We start from the raw sequence: 25,516 nt of genomic DNA, 5'->3' as shown, positions 1-25,516 counted from the left end.
ACTCCAGAGGTTCATCAACAGCCTTCGACTGAGCACCATCCTGGTCCACAGCGGTCCTCCGACTGCCGGCACCCTGGGCACTCTCTGCCTGCACCTCAAGCGATTGTGAAGTGCCCTCACCAATGTGCACTGAGATACTAGCCGCTGCTCTAATGCCCACCGAGGTGTTGGTATCTGCACTGGTGCCTGCTTCAGAGAGTGGGTGTGACACATGCAAATGACACCAGTGGTGGTCTGGCGTCAGGGGTGGCCCTTCGGGGTCTGGAGATCGAACGTCTGCTGATGAACCTATAAGGGAGAAGAAGGACATGTCATTAGTTAAAGTCATCACACTGTCACTGTGCATGCCAGATACCCTGGTGAGACCATAGATACCTGCATCATGGTGCCCTTGACTTCCCATGATCAATGGGGACTCAGTGTTCGAGGCTCACATCAATGAAGAGACTACACTAGAATGGTTGCACAAGCTGGAATTCTCACTTCTGTACACTGTGCTCTTACCTGCATCTGGCACCCCCGCTTCTCCACGCCAGGTTGCATGAGAGGTGTGCCCGGCTCTTGAGCTCTAGGGCATCTTGCTTATACCTCGAGAGGATTAGGAGGCTAGCGGGGCCTCCACCGGTCCTCAACCTTTCTATATTGTTGTGGGCCGTCTTCTCCTGAAACAACACAGGAGCACTGATTAGTCCACTCTCTACATGCAGAGCCATGGCCAACCCCAGCTGAGGAACACTGGGCATGGCACTTCCAAGTCGAAGCCCTCAAGTCACAAGGTACTCACTTCAAGCAGCCAGGGCTCACCTCTTGGCCAGCTCCGACATCATTGACAGTTGGTACTCAGACTCTAGCACCCCTGAGGTCCACAGGGGAATGGCCAGACCTTAACACCTCTGCACACTGACCCATGACAACATGGTGCTCACCCTTCCTTAGTGCAGCAGGGCATTGAAGCGCTTCTAGCACAGCACCCAGGAGTGTTGCACCACGTCACGGCTGCTGATCAGCACTGCCACTCCCCCCATGCCCTCTTGGTGAGATGCGGTGGCCTCCTCCTCCCATCCCTGGGGACAGTGTTGTCCCTCCTGGCAGCCACTTCCTCCAGGAGGACGGCGTGACACTCAGATTAGCAGCGAGCCAAGTGCCCATCTGACCTGCCCTCCCGCCTGCCATGTCCAGCTGTACTCGGGTCCTTAGTACCAGCTCAGGGAATGTCCTCTGTGGCAGCTTTCCGGAGGCTGCCTAGGCTGCTTTTAAACCGTCCGCCAGGTCTAACAGAAGGCTTGTGTGTTGGACAAACACCATCACGAACAGCTGGACTGAATGGCCTCTTTCTGTGCTGCACATTCTATGAAATGTTGCTGCTGAGCAATTGCCTGAGGCAGGACTACTGGAATCAAGAACTTCTTCCATGGTGCATTGAGAGGATTCTCAGCAGGGGAAACAAGTGACATGCTGCTTATGGTTTCATTCCTTAATCAACATTAATTATATGTTACAAATCATCCCTCAATCAGCGGAACTGGCATTGTTGGAAGCAAAACTGACAGAAAGGGAAAGCAGTCAGAACCTCACCTGGGGCTTAAGAGCTGGCACAGATGATTCAGGATATGCCTGGACAGAATTTTACTTTTGGACCAGAATTTGCTGTCAGCATAAGTGCCAGGCAATGACAATCTCCAACAAAGGAGAATCTAACCATCTCCCCTTGACAGTCATTGATATTACCATCACTGAATCCCCCACTGTCAACATCCTGGGGGTTAACATTGACCAGAAACTGAACTCGACTAGCCCTATAAATACTGTGGCTACAAGAGTTGATCTGAGGCTGCCAGTTCTATAGTGAGTAACTCACCTCCTGACTCCCCAAAGCCATCTACAAGGCACAAGTCAGGAGTGTGATGGAATACTCACCATTTACCTGTATGAATGCAGCTGCAACAGCACTCAAGAAACTCAACACCATCCAGGACAAAGCAGCCTTAAAACATTCATTCCCTCCATTACCGATGCACTGTGGCAGAAGTGTGAACTGTGTACAAGATGCACGGCAGCAACTCACAAAGGCTCCTTCAATAGCACCTTCCAAATCTGTGACCTCTACCACCAGAAGGGCAGCAGATCCATGGGAACAACACCTGCAGCAAGTTCCCTACCACACATCATCCTGACTTGGAACTATATTGCTGTTCCTTCATGTCACTCGGCCAAAACCCTGGAACTCCCTAACAGCATGGTGGGTGTACCCACATCACATGGACTGCAGCAATTCAAGAAGGCAGCTCACCACCACCATTTCAAGGGCAATTAGGGTTGGGCAACAAATGGTGGCATTGCCAAAGATTCTCACATCCCATGACAGAATAAAAAAAGCAGTGAAGCTAAAGGTGCTTGTTTTTATTTATACCTAAATGTTACAAGAACTTCAAGCAATGGAGCAAATGCACGGTGAAATATGAATATCCAAAAAGTAGCTGTAGTAATTATGGTTTTATTTAGTGCGTAATTACCTTTAAGAATAATACTTGTTAGGAAAGATCACATGATCTGTAGTAACCAATACGAGATTAGCGCAAGCTACCTCAGCGGACAGTGCAGAGATAGAGTTGGAGTTGAATATTGCTGCTGAGTATATTGTAAACAAACCTAATGTTTTCACTTAAGAAGTGTCTGCAGTTCAACTCTGTCACTAATAGTACAACTCGGCCACCCTTACAACAGTAGCCATCTGAGTTGTGCCGCTCTGGCATTTGTTTCATGAAAGTGGCTATCTCCCTCACTATTGAAATGGTGTGGCTATCATGTAATGATTAATAAAATAGTTATGATAATGAGTTAGTGATGTAGATCATGATGTAATACTGACATCAGAAGTCATGGACTAGAGACTCTGTACAGCAGATGGAACAGTCTGTACTCAAGAGAGATGTAGCTTCTGAGCGGTTCAACATGTATGTAGCGTATATAGTGTAAATAAGCCAGTTTGAAATAACTGCCTGAGTCAGACCAAGTAACTCAAGATAGGCCACACAGCCAATATACAAAACAGTGAAATCGCTATATATGTACAGCTGATGTGAGCTAAACTCACCACAGGAAGTTAAGTCTTGTCTTTTCATGTCTAAGTACCTTGGTAAAGGCGTAATAAGTGTTACTTACTGCCAATCAACCTTTCTGGCACTGAAAATTAACAACTGCAAACGTCAAGTCTCATTCCTCCAAGTATTAATTGTTAAGAGGTTTTAATAATCTAAAATTGCAAATTACTTTTTACTTTTCCCTTCTGTCTCTTTTTCTCTCTACTTTCTTAATCTTGTCTTTCTTTCCTTCACTTTATTGCTCTTTCTGTACCTGATTTGACTTTAAATTCATCCACTTTAATTTACCCTCTCTTCGCATTCCTTGCACTGTTAATTTCACAGTCTTGATTGGTGAGTTTGTTTGTCCTATTCACTCAGGTCCAAGATGCTCACTGTCCCTCACTTTGCTAGTATCAGCTCCCTCATTTCAATAACTTGCCACACACACAATTCAAAACCAAAACATGCAAGGGCAAGTGTAACTGACTGCACATGCCATTCAGTATCTTGCTATACAGCAAATTATCACTCTGTGAAGCACCATCCTAGAACTTGATGTGCAGTGTCCAGGAGTTGAAGTGGATCTGAAGCCACCCGTTTCTCCGTCTGTTGCATTTGGTTAAAATGACCCCTCACAGTCTCTATGTCAGTCCAATGAGCCTCATCAGAGGACGATTATGCCTCTGCCTCAGATGCTTTTTGCAGCCTACAGCAGGTCTGAAAGTGACAGACAGAATCAGCCTCTGTGCACAGCTTCACACAGGCCACCTGTTTCAAAACATTAGTGTTTAGGAACTGATGAAGTAGGGTAGGTGAAGCATGAACTACTTTAGTACCAAGGTATCAGGGATAAAACCTAGGTACATGGAGAACACATTGCAATGTGTCATTATTTTTATAATTACCAACATTGAATGCGTACAGCTATAGATGCGTGTCCTGAATTTGCTTCTGTTCTCTGTATAATGTTAAATTTATATCCTGCAGTCAGCAGACTGATTGAAAAAAGTATCACAGCAAAAGGAAGTGGTTCATTTGTTTGAATTTCCTCTTCACAGAATTTTAACGGCAAGGAAGGAGGCCATTTGGCCTATCGTGTCTACACCGGTTCTCCAAATGAGCATTATGTCCTAGTGTCATTGGCCCTGCCTTTTCCCGGTACCCCTGTACATTGTTTCTATTCAAACAAGCATCTAATGTCCTCTTGAATGCCTCAGTTGAACCTGCCTCCACCATACTTCCAGGCAGTGCATTCCAGACCCGAACCGCTTGTGTGGAAAAAGTTTTTTCTCATGTAACATTTGCTTCTTTTGCAAATCACTTTAAATCTGTGCTCTCTCTTTCTTGATCCTTTTATGAGAGGGAACAGCTTCTCTCTATATACTCTGTCCAGCCTCCTCATGATTTTGAAAACTTCTATCAAGTCCCCTCTCAAAGGAAAACAGTCCCAACTTCTCTAATCTATCCTCATAGCTGAAGTTTCTCATCCTTGGAACCGTTCTTGTAAACCTCTTCTGCACTCTCCCCAATGTGTTCACATCCTTCCTATAATATGGTGCCCAGAACTGTACACAATATTCCAGCTGAAATGTAATGAGGGTCTTATATAAATACAGCATAACCTCCCTGCTCTTGCACTCTGTGCCCTAATTAATAAAGCCCAGGATAATATATGCTTTATTGACTGCTCTCTCCACCTGCCCTGCCATCTTCAATGATCTATGCACATATACACCCAAGTCTTTCTGCTCCTGCACCACCTTCAAAATTTCACCCCTTATTTTATATTGTCTGTCCATGTTCTCCCTACCAAAATGCATCACCTCACACTTCTCCACATTGAACTTCATCTGCCACCTATCTGCCCACTCCACCAACTTATCTATGTCCTCTTGAAGTTCCACATTATTCTCCTTGTAGTTCACAACACTCCCAAGCTTCGTATCATCTGCAAACTTTGTAATTGTCCCTTGCACACCAAGATCTAGATCATTAAAATATAGCTAGAAAAGCAAGGGTCCCAATACCGACTCCTAGGAACTCCACTACAAACCTTCCTCCAGCCCGAAAAATATCCATTGACCATTACTCTCTGCTTCCTATTTTTCAGCTAATTTTGCATCTACATTGCTACTGTCCCTTTTGTTCCATGAGCAATAACTTCTTTCAGAAGTCGGCTGTGTGGCACTGTATCAAATGGCTTTTGAAAGTCCATGTACGTCACATCAACAGCATTATCCTCATCGACCGTTTTTATTACCTTTTCAAAAAACTCCACCAAGTTACTAAACATGATTTCCCCTTTAGAAATCCATGCTGGCTGTTCCTTATCAACCCATATTTTTCCATGTGACTACTAATTCTATCCCAAATAATTGTTTCTAGAATCTTGCCCACCATTGAAGTTAAACTGACTGGTCTAATTGCTCAGCTTATCCTTACAACCTTTTTTGAATAAGGGCATAATGTTTGCAATTCTCCAGTCCTCTGGCACCGCCCCTGAGTCTATGGGTTAAATATTATGGCCAGTGCCCCTACAATTTCTACTCTCACTGCCTTCAATATCCTTGGATGCATCTCATCCGGTCCAGGTGCCTTGTCAACTTTAAGTATCGACAATCTATTCAACGCTTCCTCCTTATCAGTTTTGAACCCTTCAAGTGACAGAGTTTCCTCATCTATCACCATGGCTTGGGTAGCATGTACTTCTTTGGTAAAGATGGATGCAAAGTATTCATTTAATACCTCATCCATGGCCCCTTCATCCATGTGTAAATTCCCTTATAGGTCCCTAATCGGTCCTACTCCTCCCTTTACCACACTTTTACTATTAATGTGCCTATAGAAGACCTTGGGATTCCCCTTTATGTTGGCTGCTAGTCTTTTCTCATAACCCGTCTTCGCTTTTCTAATATGCTTCTTCACCTCCCCTCTGGACCTTCTGTATTCCTCTTGGTTCTCAATTGTATTTTCTACCTGACACCTGTCAGAAGCGCACTTTTTCTTCTTTATTGTAATTTCAATCTCCTTTTTTATCCAGGGAGCTCTGGATTCGTTTGTCCTACCTTTCCCTTTTGATGGAATATACCTTGACTGTGCCCGAACCAATTCTTTTTTGAAGGTAGCCCATTGTTGAGCTACAGTTTTTCCTGACAATCTTTCGTTCCAGTCTATGTAGCCCAGCTCCATTCTTGCCCCATCAGAGTTGGCTCTTGTCCAGTTAATTATTTTTACTCTGGACTGCCTGTCGTCCTTTTCTATCATCATCCTAAAATGTACAATATAATGATCACTGTCTCCTAAATGTTCCACCACTGACACTTGATCTACTTGGCTACCTCATATCCAAGAACCAGGTCCAACAGTGCGTCTTTTCTTGTTAGATTGGACACATACTGTCGTAGAAAATTCTCCTGAACACAGCCTAGGAACTTCTGCCCCTCTCTGCCCTTTACAGTGCCACTGTCCCAGTCTACATTTGGGTAATTAAAGTCCCCCATGATAACTACTCTATAATGCTTGCATCTCTGTAATTTCCCTGCAGATTTGTGCTTCTACATCCTTCTCACTAGTTGCTGGTCTATAGACTACACTGAGCAATGTAATTGCACCCTTTTTGTTCCTTAGCTCTAGCCAAATTGATTCGGTCCTTGAACCCTCTTTCTCCAGCACTGCAATGCTCTCCTTAACCAATACTCCCACCCCTCCTCCTTTCCTTCCTTTCCTATCTTTTCTGAACACCTTGTACACGGGAATATCTAACACCCAGTTCTGCCCTTTCTTGAGCCAGGTCTCTGTTATCACCACAATATCATATTTCCACATGACAATCTGCACCTGTAACTCCCCAATCTTATTTACTATACTTCGTACATTCACATACATGCATAGTAACCCTGATTTAGATTTTGTTACTTTCTCCCTCACCCCGAGTTTACTTATTAACTTACAATTCTCTGTACTAGTGCTATCTGTCCCTCACAGTATCTTGCGCACCCTGGTATTCCTCTCTAGCATTTCTACGTGGTTCCCACACCCCTGCTGAGTTAGTTTAAAGCTCTCCCAACAGCACGAGCAAAACGCCCTGCAAGGATCTCAATCCCAGCTCTGTTCAGGTGCAACCCATCCGGCTTGTACAGGTGCCCATCCCCCAGAGCCAGACCCAGTGTCCCAGGAACCTAAAGGCCTCCTTCCGGCACCATCTTTCCAGCCACACATTCATCTGCTTTATCTTCCTATTTCTTTACTCACTGTCACGTGGCACTGGAAGCAATCCAGAGATTACTACTTTTGAGGTCCTGCGTGCTAATTTTCTGCCTAGCTCCCTAAATTCTGATTGCAGGACCACATCCCCTTTCCTACCTAAGTCATTGCTCCCAATGTGGACCCACAGCCTCTGGCTGATCACCCTCCCCTAGAAGGATGTCCTGCAGCCGCTCTGTCATCCTTGACCCTGGCACCAGAGAGGCAACATACCATCCTTGAGTCACATTTACAGCCACAGAAACACCTGTCTGTTCCCCTAACCAATGAATCCCCTATCACAATAGCTCTTCCTTTCTTCTTCCTCCCTTTGTGGTGTCACAAACGTGGCTCTGACTGCACTCCACTGAGGAGCAAGCACCCTCACTAGCTTCCAAAATGGAAAACTGATTTCTGAGCGGGATCCCAGGGGGCTCCTGCATTACCTACCTACTTCTCTTGGACTGCCTGGTGGTCACCCATTCCCTCTCTGTCACCAGGCCCTTAAGGTGTGGTGTGACCACCTCTCTGAACAGGCTATCCACATAGCTCTCAGCCTCGAGGATGTGCCACAGAGACTCCAGCCACCACTCGAGCTCTAAAACCTGGAGCTCAAGTTTCTGCAGCTGGCAGCGTTTCCTGAACATGTGGTCATCGAGAACACTAGTAGCATCCATGACTTTGCACAGATTACAGGGCACATATTCCGCTTGACTGAGCTGCCCTGCTCTGTGTTAACTCTACTTCCCTTACATTAACTTTATTCTACTTTGGATTATTTATATTACTTTATTAAATTGGCCCTAAATTTCCATTATTCCTGGCGCTTCTCAGTTAAATCTAAGTATAGCAACTTTAAAAATATTACACTTCTCTGGTTTACTCATCAGTTCCTACTTACCAAGGCCACCACTCTTCTATGTAAAGAAAGGTAGAAAAGGAAAGGAGCACCTCCTCCCTCCTCAGCAAACTCCCTGTTACCAAACAGTTCTACCGCAGCCAAACACAGCACTCCAGGGTAGACAAAGTCAGCACTATTTTTATACTCTCTAATCCTAGCCTCTGTAAAACTGATTAAGCCAGTTATCTAATTAACTAGTTGCAGTTGCAAGCTGAGCCTGTATGAGCCCTTTTTGAAGGCTGGACTAAAACTCATCTTCTTCCAACCCTAACAGCAACTTTTAGTTAATTGCTAAATTAAAGAAAGACGAGACTTTAGATAGAATTTAACCCTTAATTCAATGCTTAAACTCCCTCAGTCACCAATCTCCAACTGAAGCTCTCTACTGTAGCCAAACACAACACTCCAGTGCAGACCACTGCATGTTCTCCCCATTTCTCCTACTGAAAGACTTGATTCCAGCTGAGATAGGTGTAGGTGCTGCCTTGTTGTCACTGCCTCAGTGAGTATTGGTTAGGTTGTTGGACTGCAGGGAGTTTGGGAGTTGAGTTTGATCCCACATCCTTCTCTCACACTCACAAACGTACAGCTTCCAGCAAGAGTCAGAGAACATCATGATGTTTACCTCCTTATTTTCAGTTAGCTGCTCCACTCTCAATGGATACTAACTCTTGCTGGGGCACAGGCTGGCCGGTGCCATGCAGCCTCCACTTCTGTATCTCTGCAAGGTAGCCATCCTTCACGTATGATTGATCATTAGTGGCTTTTCAAGCTGTGGTTGGGCTGGGGTTTGGGATGGGATGGGGAAATCGGCCATTTTCCAGTCCACAGGTAAGATCCTGGATAGCTATGAGAAGTTAATCCTGCCACCAACCTTCAGGCCAATTGTAGAGCAGAAGCTGCTATTCCAACATGGGATGATAGCAGACTTTCCCCCCTATTCATTTAATGGTTGTTGAATTTCTGAACCATTTTACAGTATTGTGAGAATTTTAATCCCAAAAACCAGTGGTTGAGTCAGGGGAGATGTAAAAATGTAATAAAAAAACTCTCAATCTGCCTCCATTAAAATAGGAAGTGGGGCTGGGAATGGCTGACCAATGTGCTGCCAGGAGGCAGGTTGCTTATTTAAATATTATAATCAGGCGTCAGCCTCAGGTTTATAATCTGCATTTTAAATTCCCAGAAGGAAAAAACTGTAGGAACTGGAAAATAAGAGTACTGGTCTGAACTGGCCTTATATATTTTAAAATGGAACACCAGTAAAACTGGAAAATAAGAGTACTGGTCTGAACTGTTTTCTCCTTCTGGGTTTTGAACTGGGCTGGGATTTTCCAGCCCTGTCATGGCGGAACCCACCATGAGAGATTTGGCATCGGCGGGATCTAATGATCCCGGCAGCGGGTGGGGCTAGAAAATCCCACCCCTGGCTGGCTGGATTTCCTCTCCACTCCCTTGCTGTGGCCTGGTGTCTCAGGTCTTGCCACCTGACAGTCAGTCACATTTCAATCCGGCTTGCTAAAACTGGGACACTGAAACATTCTTTTTATAAGTTTTGGGTTTCCCAGCTGCAAAATAGCCACCCCTACCCCAACCCCCCCCCCACCCATCCCCAATCACCAGCCGCCAACTCTAAACCGACCTCCAAGTTAATATCAAGGGCCTATAATTCTGTAAAGGCAAGGAGACAATGCAAGAGTTAGGCTGATCGACTTTATTAGCAGTTTAATATGTGTTAATTGAAGAATCCTGCTTCAGACACCATGAAGTAGGCTTTGTAGTCTTGAGTATATTAACAGCAAGTCTTTATTAACAACTCACAACTATGTAAATATTTACAGCTGAGGGTACAGGTATGGAAATGACTCCAGTTTAGATCTTTACTATCCATCTCTAGATTGACCCTGCCTCTGGGTCATGTGCCTTCTTATATCAGCGTGTGGGCGGCATTGTACTTAGTCTCACATTAACTGTGTATGTACCAGATCCTATTACTACATCAATAGCTAAGGGAATGCCACTAAAAATTCTGAAAATTTTGTGTATGAAGAGTGGTACAATTCTGAACAAGTGGGCTGTTGGTAAAAGAGAGAATTTGCTTTTATATTGCACCTTTCACAACTACAGAACATCCCAAAATACTTTGCAGCCAATGAAGTACTTTTCAAGTGTAGTCACTGTTATAATTTAGGTTACATGACAGCCATATTTGCACAGTAAGCCCCCATAGACAGCATGAGATAAATGATCAGATAATCTGATTCAGTTATTTAAGTTGAAGGATGAATATTGGCCAGGACACAAAAGTTGACTCATTTGTTCTTCTTCAGATGGTGCCGTTGAATCCTTTAAATTCACCAGAGAGGGCAGACAGGTTTAACGTCCCATCCAAAAAACGACACCTCCAACAATGCTGTGCTCTCTCAGTTTTGGCTGAGTTCTCCAGTTTTTGGAGCAGAGGCTTGAACCCACTTGACTTTGGGCCAGATTTTCACGGAGTTGGACCAACCCTGGAGGCCTTTTGAAGTGACAGGTGGGACCCCGATGCAGAAGTCCCACCCCCATTTCTGACAGATCTCATTTTTGCTTGTCAGAGAAGGGGGATGGACGTACATCACACAGGCAGGAAGCATGAACTTGGAGCAGCCATTTGAAATTATTGCTGAGTTCAAACAGACCCCATTTTGGCTGTTCCGAGAGTCTGAACCCATTGTGTAGGAGTCACAAATTTATGCAGTAACATAAATGCTCTTGGTGGGCAGATAAGGTTTGTTTAAGTATTATGATCTGAAGTTATTTAAATCCCCAAGTCTTTAAAAGCAAAGTAGAAAATAGGCTGAAGCTATCAATTAGAGTTAAGTAGATACACTGGCCTTTGGGCTGCTTTGATTAACAGGCAATCTTTGTAGGTTAGAAAAAAAACTATCTGGTTCCTGTGGTTTCAATAGAGTTCATTGTTAACATTTCCCAAGAGCTGTTGTTACAGCCGAGGTCATTATGAATGCTTAGCTGAGTTTCAAGAGCTCCAAAAACACTTATCTCAGTGGGGAGGTAGGAGGGGAGGAGAGTGAGGAGGAGCTCACATTTTGATTGACAGCTTAAATAAGCTAGTAAAAGATTAGCTGTCCTTTATGTAGTTACTGAATAGAAGTTCATTTTTAAAACAGATTGAAAACTCAAGGGATCGAGAGCTTTTTTTCTGTATCAAGTGTGTATAAGTGAGGGCTCTTTTAGATTGTTAGAAGTTTTATTTTTTCATCTCCACGTGGCTCCAGATGTGTGCCTATAGTGGATACTGAGTGAATGGCTATGGAGGTGGCATGGGTGTATGAGGTGGCATGCAAGGGGCACGGGGACATGTGTTGGTAGGTGCATGGGGAGTGGGTATGGGATGTAAGGGGTGCATGGGGTGAAGGAGTTTCCAAATAATAGCTTCCAAAACAACTGGGTCAAAGTCCCAGAGAAAAGCCTTCTAACCAGCCCATCTAGTACTCACTGTCCCCACGCTCACCTGTCCCTGTGGCTGCCTACAGTCTGTTTCCAGGGTTGGCAGGCCTGACTTTATTCTGTAACTAGCCCCCAACAACCTCCCCAGAGTGAAAATTGGAATCAACCGGGTCCTTTAAATTGAGGCTGTTCTATTAAATCAGAAAATCTCCTGACAAACTACCCACCTTAATCACGAAAATGTCTCTTACTATCTCCAATGTGAGAATACTACCTATAAACCAAAGCCTGGTGCAGGGGGTTATGGCTCCTTCCACCTCGGAGAAGGGGAGGAAGAAATTGGATCCATAATGTAAGATGCTAAAGACTCTGTGGAGAAGGCAGAGCAAACAGAACGGAAAAGCATTACAGTTGTTGACTTTTACTACTATTACTATTAAAATGCATCTGTTTCTAGATATATAACTGTATTTAGGGCTTTATCCAGAAATTGAAGACTTTGTTACCTGATGAATGTATTGCCTCAACCTGATTCAAAATGGCTGTCCTGGAATTGACACAAAATGGCTGCCTCACCATTCTTCTTTTCTTTCTCCTAGGGTTTAACTCATAATCATCTCCAGGGGATCATAACAAAGTTGCTCCGAACTGTGAACCAGACGGTTATTAATATGGGAAGAGACCACAACCTGGTTGTAAGTAATCATGCAAATCACCCTTCTTCTGGGATCCATTTGTGCAAATATGTGGTGAACTCTGCTTCACTTGGTACCTCAGATTGCCATCTGTGCAAAGGGCTTCAAAGTTGTCAGTGAAGCATGGGGAGAACAGTGCTCAACTGGGGGCCCATGAACTACAAATATCCCTCTTCTTTTGTATTATACCCAGCGGTATGGGGTATCCATATATCCCACTGTTTGCCGGAGGCTATCTGTGACATTTGATGATGGGAGTAATGTGCAAGTTCCAATGGTCCAAATCAATATTAAAGAACCATTAGAGTAATTATTTAATGAGCACGTGTGTGGAACAGTTACAGTGTGAGACCCGTGAACAAACCTTGGAATTTTGGCCAGTATTTCTCTCTTCCTTTCTAGTTGAATAAACTCTGTGACCCTGAAAAAAAACATGATCCCGGAGTCAACTTCTCAACAAATTGCTAAATAAACAAAATCGTAGCATTCTGGTTGCGGATGGGACCTGTTTCCATAGAAACAGCAAGCATAAAAATATTCCTTAGTATTTTCTCTATCTTAAGCCTCAGTTTGGGGGCGGGTGCTACAACTGCTCTGATTTATCTGGTCTTCTTTCCAGAGAGACAGCTGGGGGTTTGTAAAAACCAGAAAATGTTTCTCACATACAGAAATCACAGTATTTGACAGGGTGTTGCAGGAATTTGCTGCTGGGCTGTGTGTGACTCACCAGTATTTCAGTTTTCATGTACTATTCACGTTCTTTTGGGGCCTTGAAGGCAGCATAATTATTTATATCTAAGTATCTCCACACACAAACATGATCTGATGATGATCAGTTGTGGCTCATGGGGTAGGCACGGGTCTGGGCATGGCTTTGATCTAGTTGTTAAGGTGGAGCTGTGTTTAATGTGGACTGCCTCTTTAAGGCAGCTGCTCAGCAACATTGTGGCCCCCCCAATCTTTGCATTAACCTTGGGCCTAAGCAACCTACACTCCAGACTCAAGACTGAGGTTAGAGCACAGCAGGGCTGAGCAGACCTAGCAAGCTTGATGTATTGCACTGGTGCTGATTGGGAACGTCTCGCTGTGACATGCTCCAATTAATGCATTGGCGGAGGAATTAGACTGGGTAACTTAAATTATGTTAGTTTGTTGGAGATACCAATTCGTGCAACCCATGAAGATTGGGGAATTGTCTGATCCTAGATGTGACATTTGGTGGTGGGAGTAATGTGCTAGTTCCAATGGTCCAAATCAATATTAAAGAACCATTAGATTAATTATTTAACAAGCACGTGTGTGGCACAGTTACAGTGTGAGACCTGTGAACACGCCTTGGAATTTTGGCCCAGTATTTCTCTCTTCCTTTCTACTTGGATAAACTCTGTGACCCTGAAAAAAAACATGATCCTGGAGTCACCTTCTCAACAAATTGCTAAATAAACAAAATTGTAGTATTCTGGTTGATGAGTTGGGAATGAGGGAGTCAATTATGGTTGGCGGCAGGCTTGTGTCTCTTTTGTAGGTCCAGGAGGAGAAATCCTGCCTCGTCTGGGTTGATAAAAGCAAAAAAGCAATGCAGCTGCTTGGCCCTTTTTTTTGCCTGAATGGCCTCTAGTTGTCCCTATAAGGATGCTGTCCCTATAGTGCCACTCAATGCCTGGTACATGTCTGCATGATATACACTCTGCTTTCTTAGTTCCTGAGTTTAAAACCTATGAATTTAAGGAGCCCTAAAACTGCAGGCAGGCACCCTGGATGACTGAAAGTCGCACGAGTTAATATGGTCTTCAATACTTCCTGTGCTGATTGAGCAAGTTAGAACTTGATGTAAAAGTTGGTGGGATGATTTTGATTTAACATCAGAAAAACAGGCAACTATGAGTTGAATTTCTTCCCTGTCATTTCCAGTCTCCATCCAACAGTTGACTTCTTTCAGAATTAGTGCTCTGATTGATTTATGCTCATTTCATAGATTTTTCTGACAGGATTTGCAAATTGCTTGGTGTTGACAGGAAAATGTAGAGGCAATTTAAAAAGGAAACATGTTTCCACAATGCATCCTGGGGTGGAGTGGTGTTACATCGATAAACCAAATTGCTGTGAAAAGTTGGATCAATCTGTCCTTTCTCCTCCAATAAATTGAAGCCATTTTAACCATTGTCTAAAGCTCTGCAGAATTAAGCTTCCCCTAAGTGTGATCCTTGGTCAGGTTGAATCACAAGGATAGATGTTGTTGAGACATATCAGGTTGGTTTTCTGAGGTTGGCATTGAAGCGAAATGTCATGGCAATTATGCATGAGGGAGACTGACTTACAGCTCAGCTGTATCAAGGCTCATATGGGCACGCTTAAGTACTTTCAGCAAGAGCATTGATTTTCTCCTTAGCAACCATATGTGCGTGGCCCGAAGGGGTGTGCATTTTCTGGATGTGTGAGTGGATACAATAGAGCTAATGTAATGTGTATCATTCATACTGAAGGTGCTCAAGCACCTTCACCATGTGGGACTGCAGTGGTTCAATAAAGGTCGACCACTATCTTTTACTCAAGGCCAAATGCCAGTGACGTCACATCTCAGGAATTCATACTGAATCTGGGGGTGAATTTTACAGCAACACCACCCAGCCCCCCAGTGCCAGCAACATATTTGAAGTTGGGGGGAAGCCTCATAAAATAAATAGGTGGTATGCCTGCCACCTTCCCGCACACCCCCGACCTGTCTCCCACATTATGGTGGGCAGGTAAGGCGTTGGGCAGCTTGCCCACCCTTGGGCCAATTGAGGGCCTTAAGTGGTCAATTAATGGCCATTTAAGAGCTTCATTCCGCTGCCGCTGCAATAATACATGTGGCAGGTGAAGGCAGAGGCAAAGCGGGTAACACGGCAGCTTTCACTGCACAGGCTGCTTTTGGATAGGAAAGGGTCACCTCATTTTGGGGTCTCTCTATGCTCATTGGAGGTAGCCACCCCCAAGATCACATCCCCCCCACCCCCCTTAAGCCTCCTTTCTTGGGCTCTAGAACACAGCCACCCAACCCCTCCACCCCTCGCTGGGGTCTGCCAGGCAGGCCCATCCAAAATCCCTGGAGTTACCTGAAGTCCAGTATCCATGACACTTCTTCTTTGGGAACGGCTTGTAGTCCCAGCAGTGGCCACTACTCAATTCTGGCACTGCTGGAACCACAGAGCTGCCAACCAATCAGGTTGGTCAGTAGCTCTCTAGTGTGGGACTTGCTCCCAGATGGAGGCGGAAGTCTCACTTTGAAACAATTTAGGCTATGCCAGTGTATTATCACTGCAGGGCACACTAGTTTCTGGTCAGCATGGTGCTTTTTGGTTGTGTTAGGGATGGGGAGGGCAGGGCTAATCCATCCCCACATAAAATTCACCCTTTGGTTTAAGAGAACAACCTTGTGGAAAATGCTGCACAAACTTGCTGTTTTCCTCATATTTTTAAATGCATTACACAATGATGTAATAAGTCACATTATTGAGTGTAATCCACAATGAGTCCTGATAGCTTCATGTGTGACAACCTGCCTCTCAAGGATTGACCTCTACAGCCTTCAGCAAAGGCGCGCCTTATGAAGACATCCCGTCTGAAAGGGATTGTTCACTGTGTGTCCATCATCTTCCATAGATGGAAGGATGCTGGCGATGATCATCTCCCATTTCAAACAAGACGAAAAAGGATTTTCAGTTGGGTTTTCTCTGACAGTACCCTTTATGCTATATTCATTAGGTACAACAGAACTAAAGTTGCATTTATTAGAGGAGGAAAGTATTTAGTCTTGACAATGCCATTGCCCACTTGATTCTGCATCTAGATGATTTTATATTAATTTTAACAAATACTTCAATTTTATGAACTCTGAGCTCCTTAACTGGTTTGACATGATGAAATGGTCAAGAACAGATGAAAGAACACAGATCCAAAACTGATCTTGTGAAAGGTCATTGACCTGAAACATTGGGCAGGATTTCTACCTTATCAGCCAGCCAGCGTGAAACATGCGCAGCAACGCTGAGCGCTGCCGGGGTGAGGACGGGATGAGGGCGAGTGTGGAATCTAGCACATGCACACGAGAGCACTCACTGAGAGCTCCCTGAGGCACAGAGCTGCCTTAGGGGGCTGAAGATTTTTAAAATAAAAAATAAAGAGTTTACAGATGTTAAAAACATGTCCTCGCATGTGACTCTGTCACATGAGCAGGGACATATTATAAATGATATTTCAAAAATTTTTATATTATTTTTAATTCCTGTTGGAAACCTCATCCTGCCCAATGGATGAGGTTTCATAAAAAATCCAAAGGCCACTTGGCCTTTTTGCCTGCATGGCAATCATAAGGTTGGAGCAAAAAATGTCAGTTAATTAATACTTTAATGGCCTTAATAGGCCTATTAATTGCCTGCGGGTGTGCTGCCGACTCAGACCCGCCAACCGAAATATTGTGCGAGTGCGTGATGATGTCGGGACACTCATCCAACGTCATCATGCATCATTTTACGCTTGAGTAGGTTGGGCGGCGCTCACCTGCTCAGAGAGATATTCAGCCCATTAACCCTGTTGTCTCTGTAGGTGCTGCCTGACCCGCTGAGTATTTCCAGCAATTTTTGTTTTTATTTCTAACATCAGCTGACTTACCTTTGGGGCTCCCTTCAGGAAGCTTTATGCTCCTTGATGCCCTGTGCTCCCAGTGACATTGGCAATAGATGCTGATCGCGGTCAGAATCAAATAGTCTGAATTGTGTCACCAGGCTCTCATTTTTGATCCAAAATTGAGGCTCTGGCATGCCTTATTTTAATCCCCCCCACAACCCATTGTTCTCGTTGCAGGCAGGGCAGAGGGTCAAAGTTGTGTTTTTAGAGTTCAATTCGGGGTGAAGAGAATGAGTCACCTGATGAATCAGTGGGTAAACGTACTCCATAAAAAACAGAGCAGAAATGTCCAGAATGTGCTCTTTCTGTGGAGTTAGCTGATTTCCATAGGCTAGTAAATCAAATAAACCTGACAATTTTCTGATTTGGGTTATGCAGCGATTAACTATTGTACACATATGGCTCCAAGTCAAAAGGTGCCAACTGTGAAATTAGTGTGTAAGTCATGATAGGAATGTGGCTAATTCCAGATAATAGGAGTTGGTGAAAGTGACTTTTAAAAGAGTGGATAAAATCTTTACAAGGTGAAAACAATGTAATCTCTCTGGATAGCATATAAAAAACAGTCCAAGCAATCAAAAAAAAAATCACCTACCTCTTGAAGGTGATGCTGATAGCATCTTTTACATTGTTGGTCAAGTGATCTTTGGTGTGATGGAAAATGGATTTGTACCTCCATGGATTGGGACTTCTAGTTTGTTTTTATATAACAAGACTAGCTGGAGAAATACTTGAAAGCCAAAAATGTAGGCCTAATTTGGAATAGGTCCCATCTGTGCTCGAGGTGACTTTAGCAGGGAAACCTGGAAGCGTGGAAGTGCTACATTTTCCATGCATAATCTCTTTTTTGTAGAAGGTGGAAATTTGTCTGTGTTTTCTTAAGTGCTGAATGCAGAAATCTTGATCTTTCAAGAACTCTCCCCCCAATGAGAATCTTTCACCAAATCATCCTCCAGTCATCTGGCAGCTAGTTACACGCAAATATCCCAACGAAGACCCTTTCTCTAATTTTCCTTATCCCTTTTTGGGGATTCAAATGTCTCTCTCTCTCTCCCCTCCCTCTCACACTCTCTCCCTCACTCTCTCTATATTTCTCCCTTGCTCTTTCTCTCTTCCTCTGACTTACCACTTTCTCCCTCCCTCTCACTTTCTCCACCCCTCCACCTCCCTCTCTCCCTCCCTCTCTCTTTCTCTACCCTCTCACCCTTTCTCTCTCCCCTCTCACTCTATCTCTCTCTCCCCCTCTCCCTCACTCTTCATCCCTCTCATTCTCTCTCTCTCACTCTTGAGTGAAGGCTGAAGCTCCTGCAATTAATTTATAAACCTGACATATTAATGCCAACTCTTTAAAGTGTGCTGCCTTGGATTCCCCTGAAGGTTTACTGGGTAACATCCACTAGGATAGCTTGTCGGGAGGATGCAATTTCCAGCTCCTAATTACTGTTCAATGAGCTGTGTTGTAGATTGCAGCTGCCAGTAAGAACAGGATCAGACGAGGCTGTGAAGTCCACACACTCTCTAAGTATTGCCATTTGTAATTAAATCCCAAAATATATAGTGATTTGGGCAGTAGAGAAGTCGGGTTGGTTGGACTATGGAAGTTTCTTGGCTACATAGGAGGAGCTGGAAGACACAAAACCAAGCTACTACACTACACTTAGCCAGTCACCTCCGGGTCAAGAGGCCCAGAATTTATAATGGAGCCTGATGTTCAAATGGAGTTGTGAGGAAGTATTGTAAGCGCTGTATTGTTGGGAGTTGCTGACCTTCAGATGAGGCAGACTGAGTAATTACAGGCCAATCAGCCTAACCTCGGTAATGGGAAAATTATTGGAAAAAATTTTGAAAGACAGTATAAATCGTCATTTAGAAGCTCAGATTAATTAAGGACAGTCAGCACAGAGTTGTTAAGGAAAGGTCATGTCTGGCTAACTTGATTGAATTTTTTGAGGAGAAAACATGGAGGGTCAATGAGAGTAGTGGGTTTGATGTAGTGCATGATTTTTTCAAGGTTTTTGACAAGGTCCCCAAAAGGGAAAAACAGTACAAACTGGGAATTAAGAATACTGGTCCAAATTGGTCTTGTATACCTTAAGCTGGGACAGCAGTAAAAACTGGGAAATAAGAGTACTGGTCTGAACTATTTTTTCCCTTCTGGGTCCCAAAAGACAGACCACAAGAAAGATAAAAGCCTGTGGAATCCAAGGAAAAGTGGCAAGCTGGATCCAAAATTTACTCAGTGGCAGGAAGCAAAGGGTGATGATTGACACGTGGTTTTGTGATTGGATGACTGTTTCCTGTGGGGTTCCACAGGGCTCAGCATTAGGTCCCTTGCTTTTTGTGGAAAATATCAATGATTTAGACGTGAGTGTAGGGGGAAGATTTTCTAAAGTTTTCAGGTGATTACAAAACATAACTATGGCCGGAATTTTCCGGCCCCACCACAGCAGGTTCCCCTGTGGCAGATACGGTGAGCCATTCAAACGTCCATTGACGTTAGCAAGACCATGAGATTCTGCTGGCGGGAGGGGCGGTAAAGTTCCGGCCTGTGTTTGATAGCTGAAGACTGCAGGAAAATAGCAATGGGTAGTTGGGCAAATGGAATTCCATCTGGAGAAGTATGAGATGAACAGCGCTTGGGGTGTATGTCTACAAACTGCTAAACTTAGCGGGATAGGTAGATAATATAGTTAAGAAGGCATACAAGGCCAGAAATTTGCATTCTGAGGTTGGGTGCATATGAGGTATGCTTTCAGGTGCTTGATTGTGCTGCATGGACATTTTCTTTGTTTTTTTTATTTTATTATTTAGCAGTCTGCAGCTCCCTGAGGCAGCTGTCGGCCTCCAAGGAGCTCAGTGGAAGTGCTCACCAGCACCCGCAGTGCCCGCCCTGTTCCCGCCCCCAAAGGCGGTGCTGAGCCTTCCTCTGGGAGTGTTTTATGCTGGTTGGCCAATTAACGGCCAGCCAGCGTAAGATTGTGTTCACAGCACAATCTCGGCTGTGAGCAGGTTTTATGTCAACTATCAGCCACATTGACCTCAGGCGCACCACGAGGGTAAAATTCAGGCCGTAAAATATAAGAAGAGGGAGGTTACAATGGAACAGTATAAAACACTAGTTTGGCCTCGGATAGAGTTCAGCATACATTTCGAGTCACTGCATGAAAGAGAGAATTTGATCACACTGGAGAAATGTGGAGGAAATTTGTGAGGAGAATTTTAATAGTGAGGAAAGATTGGATAGACTGGGGTTGGTTTTTTTTGGAACAGAGGAATCTAAGGGGAGATTTAATTGAAATGTTTAAAATTATAGATAGAGTTGATAGGAAGGACTTAATTCCCTTAGCAGAGAAGTCAGTAACTGGGTGGGGACGTAGGAATGGATTCTCCGGTCCCACCAGCGGAGGGCCCCGTCACAGGCAGGATAGAAAAATTTTGAGAGCAGCCAAAAGTCAATTTCTGTCCCACGCACGATGAGGCCCACCGCTGGTGGGACCGGAAGATCCTGGCCACAGATCTAAAATAATTCGGAAAGGAACTAAAGGGGAGTTGAGGATACATTTCTTCATCCAGAGGGTGGTGGGGGTCTGCAACTCATTGTCTGAAAGGGGCTGAAGGCAGAAACCCCCATCACATTTCAAAGATACTTGGATGTGCATTTGAAATGCCGGAACCCATAAGGCTATGGACCAAAAACTGGAAAGGAGGATTAGGCCAGATAGCCCTTTTTCAACCAGTACACAAAAGATGGGCTGAATAACCTCCTTCTGTGGCATAAATATTCTCTGTTTCTACTTTCTATGAGATGTTAAAGCTATCCAGATGGATATTAAAGGCCTTGTGGTGCTTTTTAGATAAGTGTTTCTTCAAAGTCTCCTTGATATCCATCTCTTTGACCGTGCATTCTGCCAGTCCTCTTAATTCCCTCCTTCTCCTTCTGGGTTTGACACTGAATTATCAAACTCATTGGGATATTTTGCTATTTTGAAGGTGCCATACATTACTGATAGTGTTTCGCAAAAGTTCTACTGGTGTCCTGGACAACATTCGCTTCGTAGCTAATGCAGCCAAAAGCCTTCTGCTTATTAACCCCAGTGCTGTTCCTGGAACACTGCTGCTGCAGTGTAACTTCTGTTTGCTTACACATAGAAAATCCCTGCACTCCCCAGGGAAATACATGGTGAGAAGTGCTTTAAGATGTTGATGCGATAAAATTTCTATATAAGCAAATATTTCTTTATTTCCATGTGTTGATCAGCAAGCACGGCTGATTGATTTGTGTGCAATGAAAAGCCATCAAAGTGACACATTTTCAAAAAATATCATTGCTTGAATGTATTTTACAATTATATTCAATAACATACAAAGAAAAGTCTTATTCCTGTACAGACAGTATACAAATTCAACTGTACCCCATATGCCTATTACACAAGTGTTAACCTCATTTACTGAGGGAAGACACACCCATATACAGCATCATATGTAACACAAAATTATTCACTATTTTACTCCTGTTTGCACATTTCAAAATAGACCTCTATATTTTCATCTCTTTCTCACAACTGATAGATATATATATTTTCTCTTTCTTTGGCAATCTTGCCACCTTCTCTACTGAAGGACCGTTGTTCTCCTCTGGTATCTCAGCCAACTGACTAGTTTTCATCTGTGAGCCTGGGCAGTGAGGCTCAGCAGGTTGTCGAACTGTGAGGGCTGGGTAGTGAGGGAAGGCATCACAGTCCAGCTCGATCCTGCTCTCCCCAGCTGATGCCCACCAACACTGCAAGAGAGAGTAGCAAGTGCTCAGGAACGGCACTCAATCTGCTTTTGCCCCTCTCTATCCCAAGGACTCTAAAGTCAATCAGTGTTAATTTACAGCCACCGTGGAGGACATTATCTAACTCGGCATTGATGGAGAATCAAACAGGAAACCTTTAAGTTACATACTATCTTTATCATCATGTTTCTTGTCTTGTAATATCCAATATACAAGCCACTCTTGTGCATAAATAGCACTTCTGTACCTGCATGTATTTTGCGGCATATAAACTGCATTAATGTGCAAGCTTCTCTGTGGCATGAGTCTATATTCCAGATTTTGAGAAGCATCAGGTAATTGTTGTCTTTCTTCCCGTAGATTTGTCAAGAAACTAATAGGAACTCATATTAAAAGACTTATTTTTTAACTTTGTAACTCCTGACTCTTCACAAAGCTCTGCAGTCCAGGACCACTCCCTATCTACAGTGCCCCCTCTAAGCCTCATCTCACACTCTTGGGCTAGATACAACCAAATGCCTATCAGCAAAATTCTCTCCCCTTTTATCTCAACCTTTCTTGACTGCCCCCATTACAATAAATATTATGGCCTGTGTGCCTCTTCCATTGTACTTCCTAAGCTCAAATATAATGGGTAACAAGCTCTTTCTCCTCCTCGCAATCTCACTTATTTCCCTCAGTCTCCACTTCCTCCTATGATATCCGGACTTCAAAAACTCATAGAGTCATCATCTTCATGCCACTTCCTGAGTTACCCCATCTTCCTCCTTGCCTTCTTAAGTGTTGGTATAGTCTTACACTATGGCCTCACTGTTCACCTGTGGTTCTCAATGGTAATTGTAGATAATAGTAGGCTTAAGTAAATCTCTGCCTTCCAGGATTAACCCATGTCACCTTCCAATTATTTTCAATTCACATAGTACAATGCTGAACTTAACACTAATATTACACAAAATATGACTGGTATCAGAAACAGCTTTAATACTATTATACATGGCTGGAACTTCCTGGAACCTGCACTGAAATGAGAAGAGATAAAAGGAAAAACTGCAAGCACTGAGAAACCAAAATAAGAACAGAAAATGCAGGAACCACACAGTAGCTCTTCCAGCATCTGAATTAGAAGCCATGGATTTCTGGAATGTTTTACTGTGCTGATACTGCTTATCATGAAGAGTATAAAATTAATGGCACAATTCCAATTTTTTTTTTAGTAAATTGCAAATTGAGAGTTTGTTCTACAGAAATATTCAGTTAAGACTGTTCATCACAATTTAAACCTTTATAAACCACTGGCTAGGCCACAATTGGAGTTTGTGTCCACACATTAGGGAAAATATCAATGTCTGGAGCAGATTAACCAGAATAAAACCACATACGTAGGACTTCAATGTGTGGAGAGACGAGAGGAGCATTTTGGATTGTGCTTCTCCATTTATCAATCTTTGAGGATTTTTTGTTGTGCACTTCGTAATTTTGCAGAACTGTGACCTTGGGATTTATGTGGGGCCGCACATTAGCCCCTGAATGCTTGTTAGTGATAGTATGGGACAAACATTTAAGGTGTTCTTGTGACATATTTCTCTGTCTATCTTAATGCAGCCATTAAGCCATTTATTTTAGATGGATCAGTGCCTCTGTTACACGGATTGTTATACAAATATACAATTATCATTAGCAGCTGTTTCTAGCTTACAACATATCAACCAGTCCTGGTATTTCCCTGCATTTGTCACACCTTCATGCGCATTTAGGTTATATCAAATTCTGTTTTTGACTTATGAACAAATATGACTGATATAATATGGAACTCACTACCACAAAACTACACTAAGGGAGAAAGGAATAGAACAATATGGCAACATGAAGTGAGGTGGGAGGAAGCCCATGTGGAACATAAACAAAAAACCTGTTAGGCCAAATGGGTTGTTTCTGTGCTGTAAATTCTAGGTTAAAATAGAACAGGCTGGAGAAAATTATGCCTGGGACAAAAAGAGCGTTTAAGGTTATGGGTGGACTCAAGCAGATTGCCGTGGAACATTAACCAGTAATTCTGTAGTTTTGCAGCACTCTCGGGTTTCATCTCACAGTTTCCCAAGAGGAGATTTTCTTTTATATACAAAGGGGGTGCCGCTTATACATGGAGAGTGGAAAATTGCAATGTTAAATATGCCATTTAGAAGCAGTAAGAGAATGACCATTTGAAAACATGGGAATACAAACATTACCCTCTGCGCAAATGTCAATAATGAATGAGGCTGCAGTCCTTATTATTAGACTGAATTGATTTCACCAGCTGACTTGGAAGCTTAAATGCTCCACAACATTCATTATTGCTATGTTTTATTCTGTTAGTTAATCAAAAATAATTATTAGACAGAGTGCTGCATTTACCAAATGTAGTTCTACTGCGATCTATCAGCTTGTACTGATTGGCATAATCTGCTGGGCGTTATAGGTCACCTACACTAGGGAGGTGTCACTTCACTGCACAGTTATATGATGGTGCATCAGTAGAACTGGTCTCTTTGCAAATTTTCTCACCTCTCCACTCTTCGCGTCTTGCCTCTTTCTTCGCTCGTAGCCATGGCAACTGCGTTACTTGGTTCACATGCTGCAACTGATCGCAGCTTGCCCCAAAAAGTACAAGGTGCCCCTCAATGCACGTTAATTTACAAAAGTTGCAAGGGACAAAATAAAAACTCATTTCACGGCAACAATCTTGACAGCAATCACTCACAAACACCAAAAGCAGGCTTTCTTAGGCTTGCGTGTTTTACTCTTCAGCTCTTGTTTCTGACTAGTCTGTGTATCTGTGTTCCCTCTGGGCAAATGCGGCTGGTGTGAACTTTCATCTTCGCTTTCCAGGGCTCGTAGCACTTGATGGAATCTGCCTTCCTGTTGTCTAAAGTCATATTCTACACTGGGGAAAAATACAGATAGATCAAATAAAACTGCTGCCAGTTAAAAATATAACTGTTAGTGCCAAAAGTTAACACTAGCAATATGTGACACTTCCCTTCATTTCCTTCGACTATTGTTGGTGTATTGAGTTTAGACACTAGCTTTTTGCCTCTGGGACCTATGCCCAAATCCATTCCCAGTCGACAAGGATGAAAACCTCTTCTGTATGTTAAAAACTTTGGATAGACTCATTCCAGCTTGCAGTGGAAAAATACCCAATGTACAAAACAAAGGTGCCAGTTCTCTGGGGAGGGGAGATGGTGGCAGAGTGGTAATATCATTGGACTAGTACTCCAGGGGCCCAATCTAATGCGCTGGAGACATGTGTTCAAACCCCACCATGGAAGCTGGTGGAATTTAAATTCAATTAATAAATACAGAATATGCAGCTAGTGATGATGACCATTAAACTATTGTTGATTGTCGTAAAAACCCATTCGGTTCACTAATGATCTTTAGGGAAGGAAATCTGACATCCTTACCTGGTCTGGCCTACACATGATTCCTGACCCACAGCAATGTGGTTGACTCTTAACTGCCCCATAGCTAGCCACTCAGTTCAAGGGCAATTAGGGATTGGCAACAAATGCTGGCCTTACCAGCAATGCTGGCACCCTATGAAAGAATAAAAACAAACTTGCAGAGAATACTTAAAGGCAGGGCTGTAGGGAATTGGAGAATGTCACACTGTTGCAGTAAAGGTGACCTTCTGAGATTGGGGCTTTGCAGAGGGAACCCTATT

The 25,516-nt window shown here is 43.5% G+C and overlaps 2 protein-coding genes across 6 annotated transcripts in view; one reads left to right on the top strand and one right to left on the bottom strand.

Annotated features, from left to right (window-relative positions):
- LOC121280741 (dedicator of cytokinesis protein 2-like) overlaps positions 1-25,516 on the top strand; it is a 627,095-nt gene that overhangs the window by 258,803 nt on the left and 342,776 nt on the right. For all 3 annotated transcript variants that reach the window (XM_041192879.1, XM_041192878.1, XM_041192880.1), the window contains one exon: positions 12,273-12,368. In XM_041192879.1, the coding sequence (XP_041048813.1) occupies positions 12,273-12,368 (96 nt within the window). The remainder of the gene's footprint in view (positions 1-12,272; positions 12,369-25,516) is intronic.
- Positions 1-25,516, bottom strand: part of LOC121280742 (protein INSYN2B-like) — a 124,452-nt gene that overhangs the window by 9,200 nt on the left and 89,736 nt on the right. The window contains exon 4 of one of the 3 annotated variants that reach the window (XM_041192881.1): positions 21,257-24,733. The exons of 1 other annotated variant lie outside the window; for it this stretch is intronic. In XM_041192881.1, the coding sequence (XP_041048815.1) occupies positions 24,547-24,733 (187 nt within the window). In that variant the 3' untranslated portion in view covers positions 21,257-24,546. Of the gene's footprint in view, positions 1-21,256; positions 24,734-25,516 lie in introns of those variants that run through there. One more of the 3 variants, XM_041192884.1, reaches the window with a different exon arrangement.

Source organism: Carcharodon carcharias, chromosome 8, assembly GCF_017639515.1.
Source record: "Carcharodon carcharias isolate sCarCar2 chromosome 8, sCarCar2.pri, whole genome shotgun sequence".
Classification (NCBI taxonomy): Eukaryota; Metazoa; Chordata; class Chondrichthyes; order Lamniformes; family Lamnidae; genus Carcharodon; species Carcharodon carcharias.
Note: the sequence above shows the minus strand (reverse complement) of the source record. Positions and strands in the feature narration are given on the sequence as shown.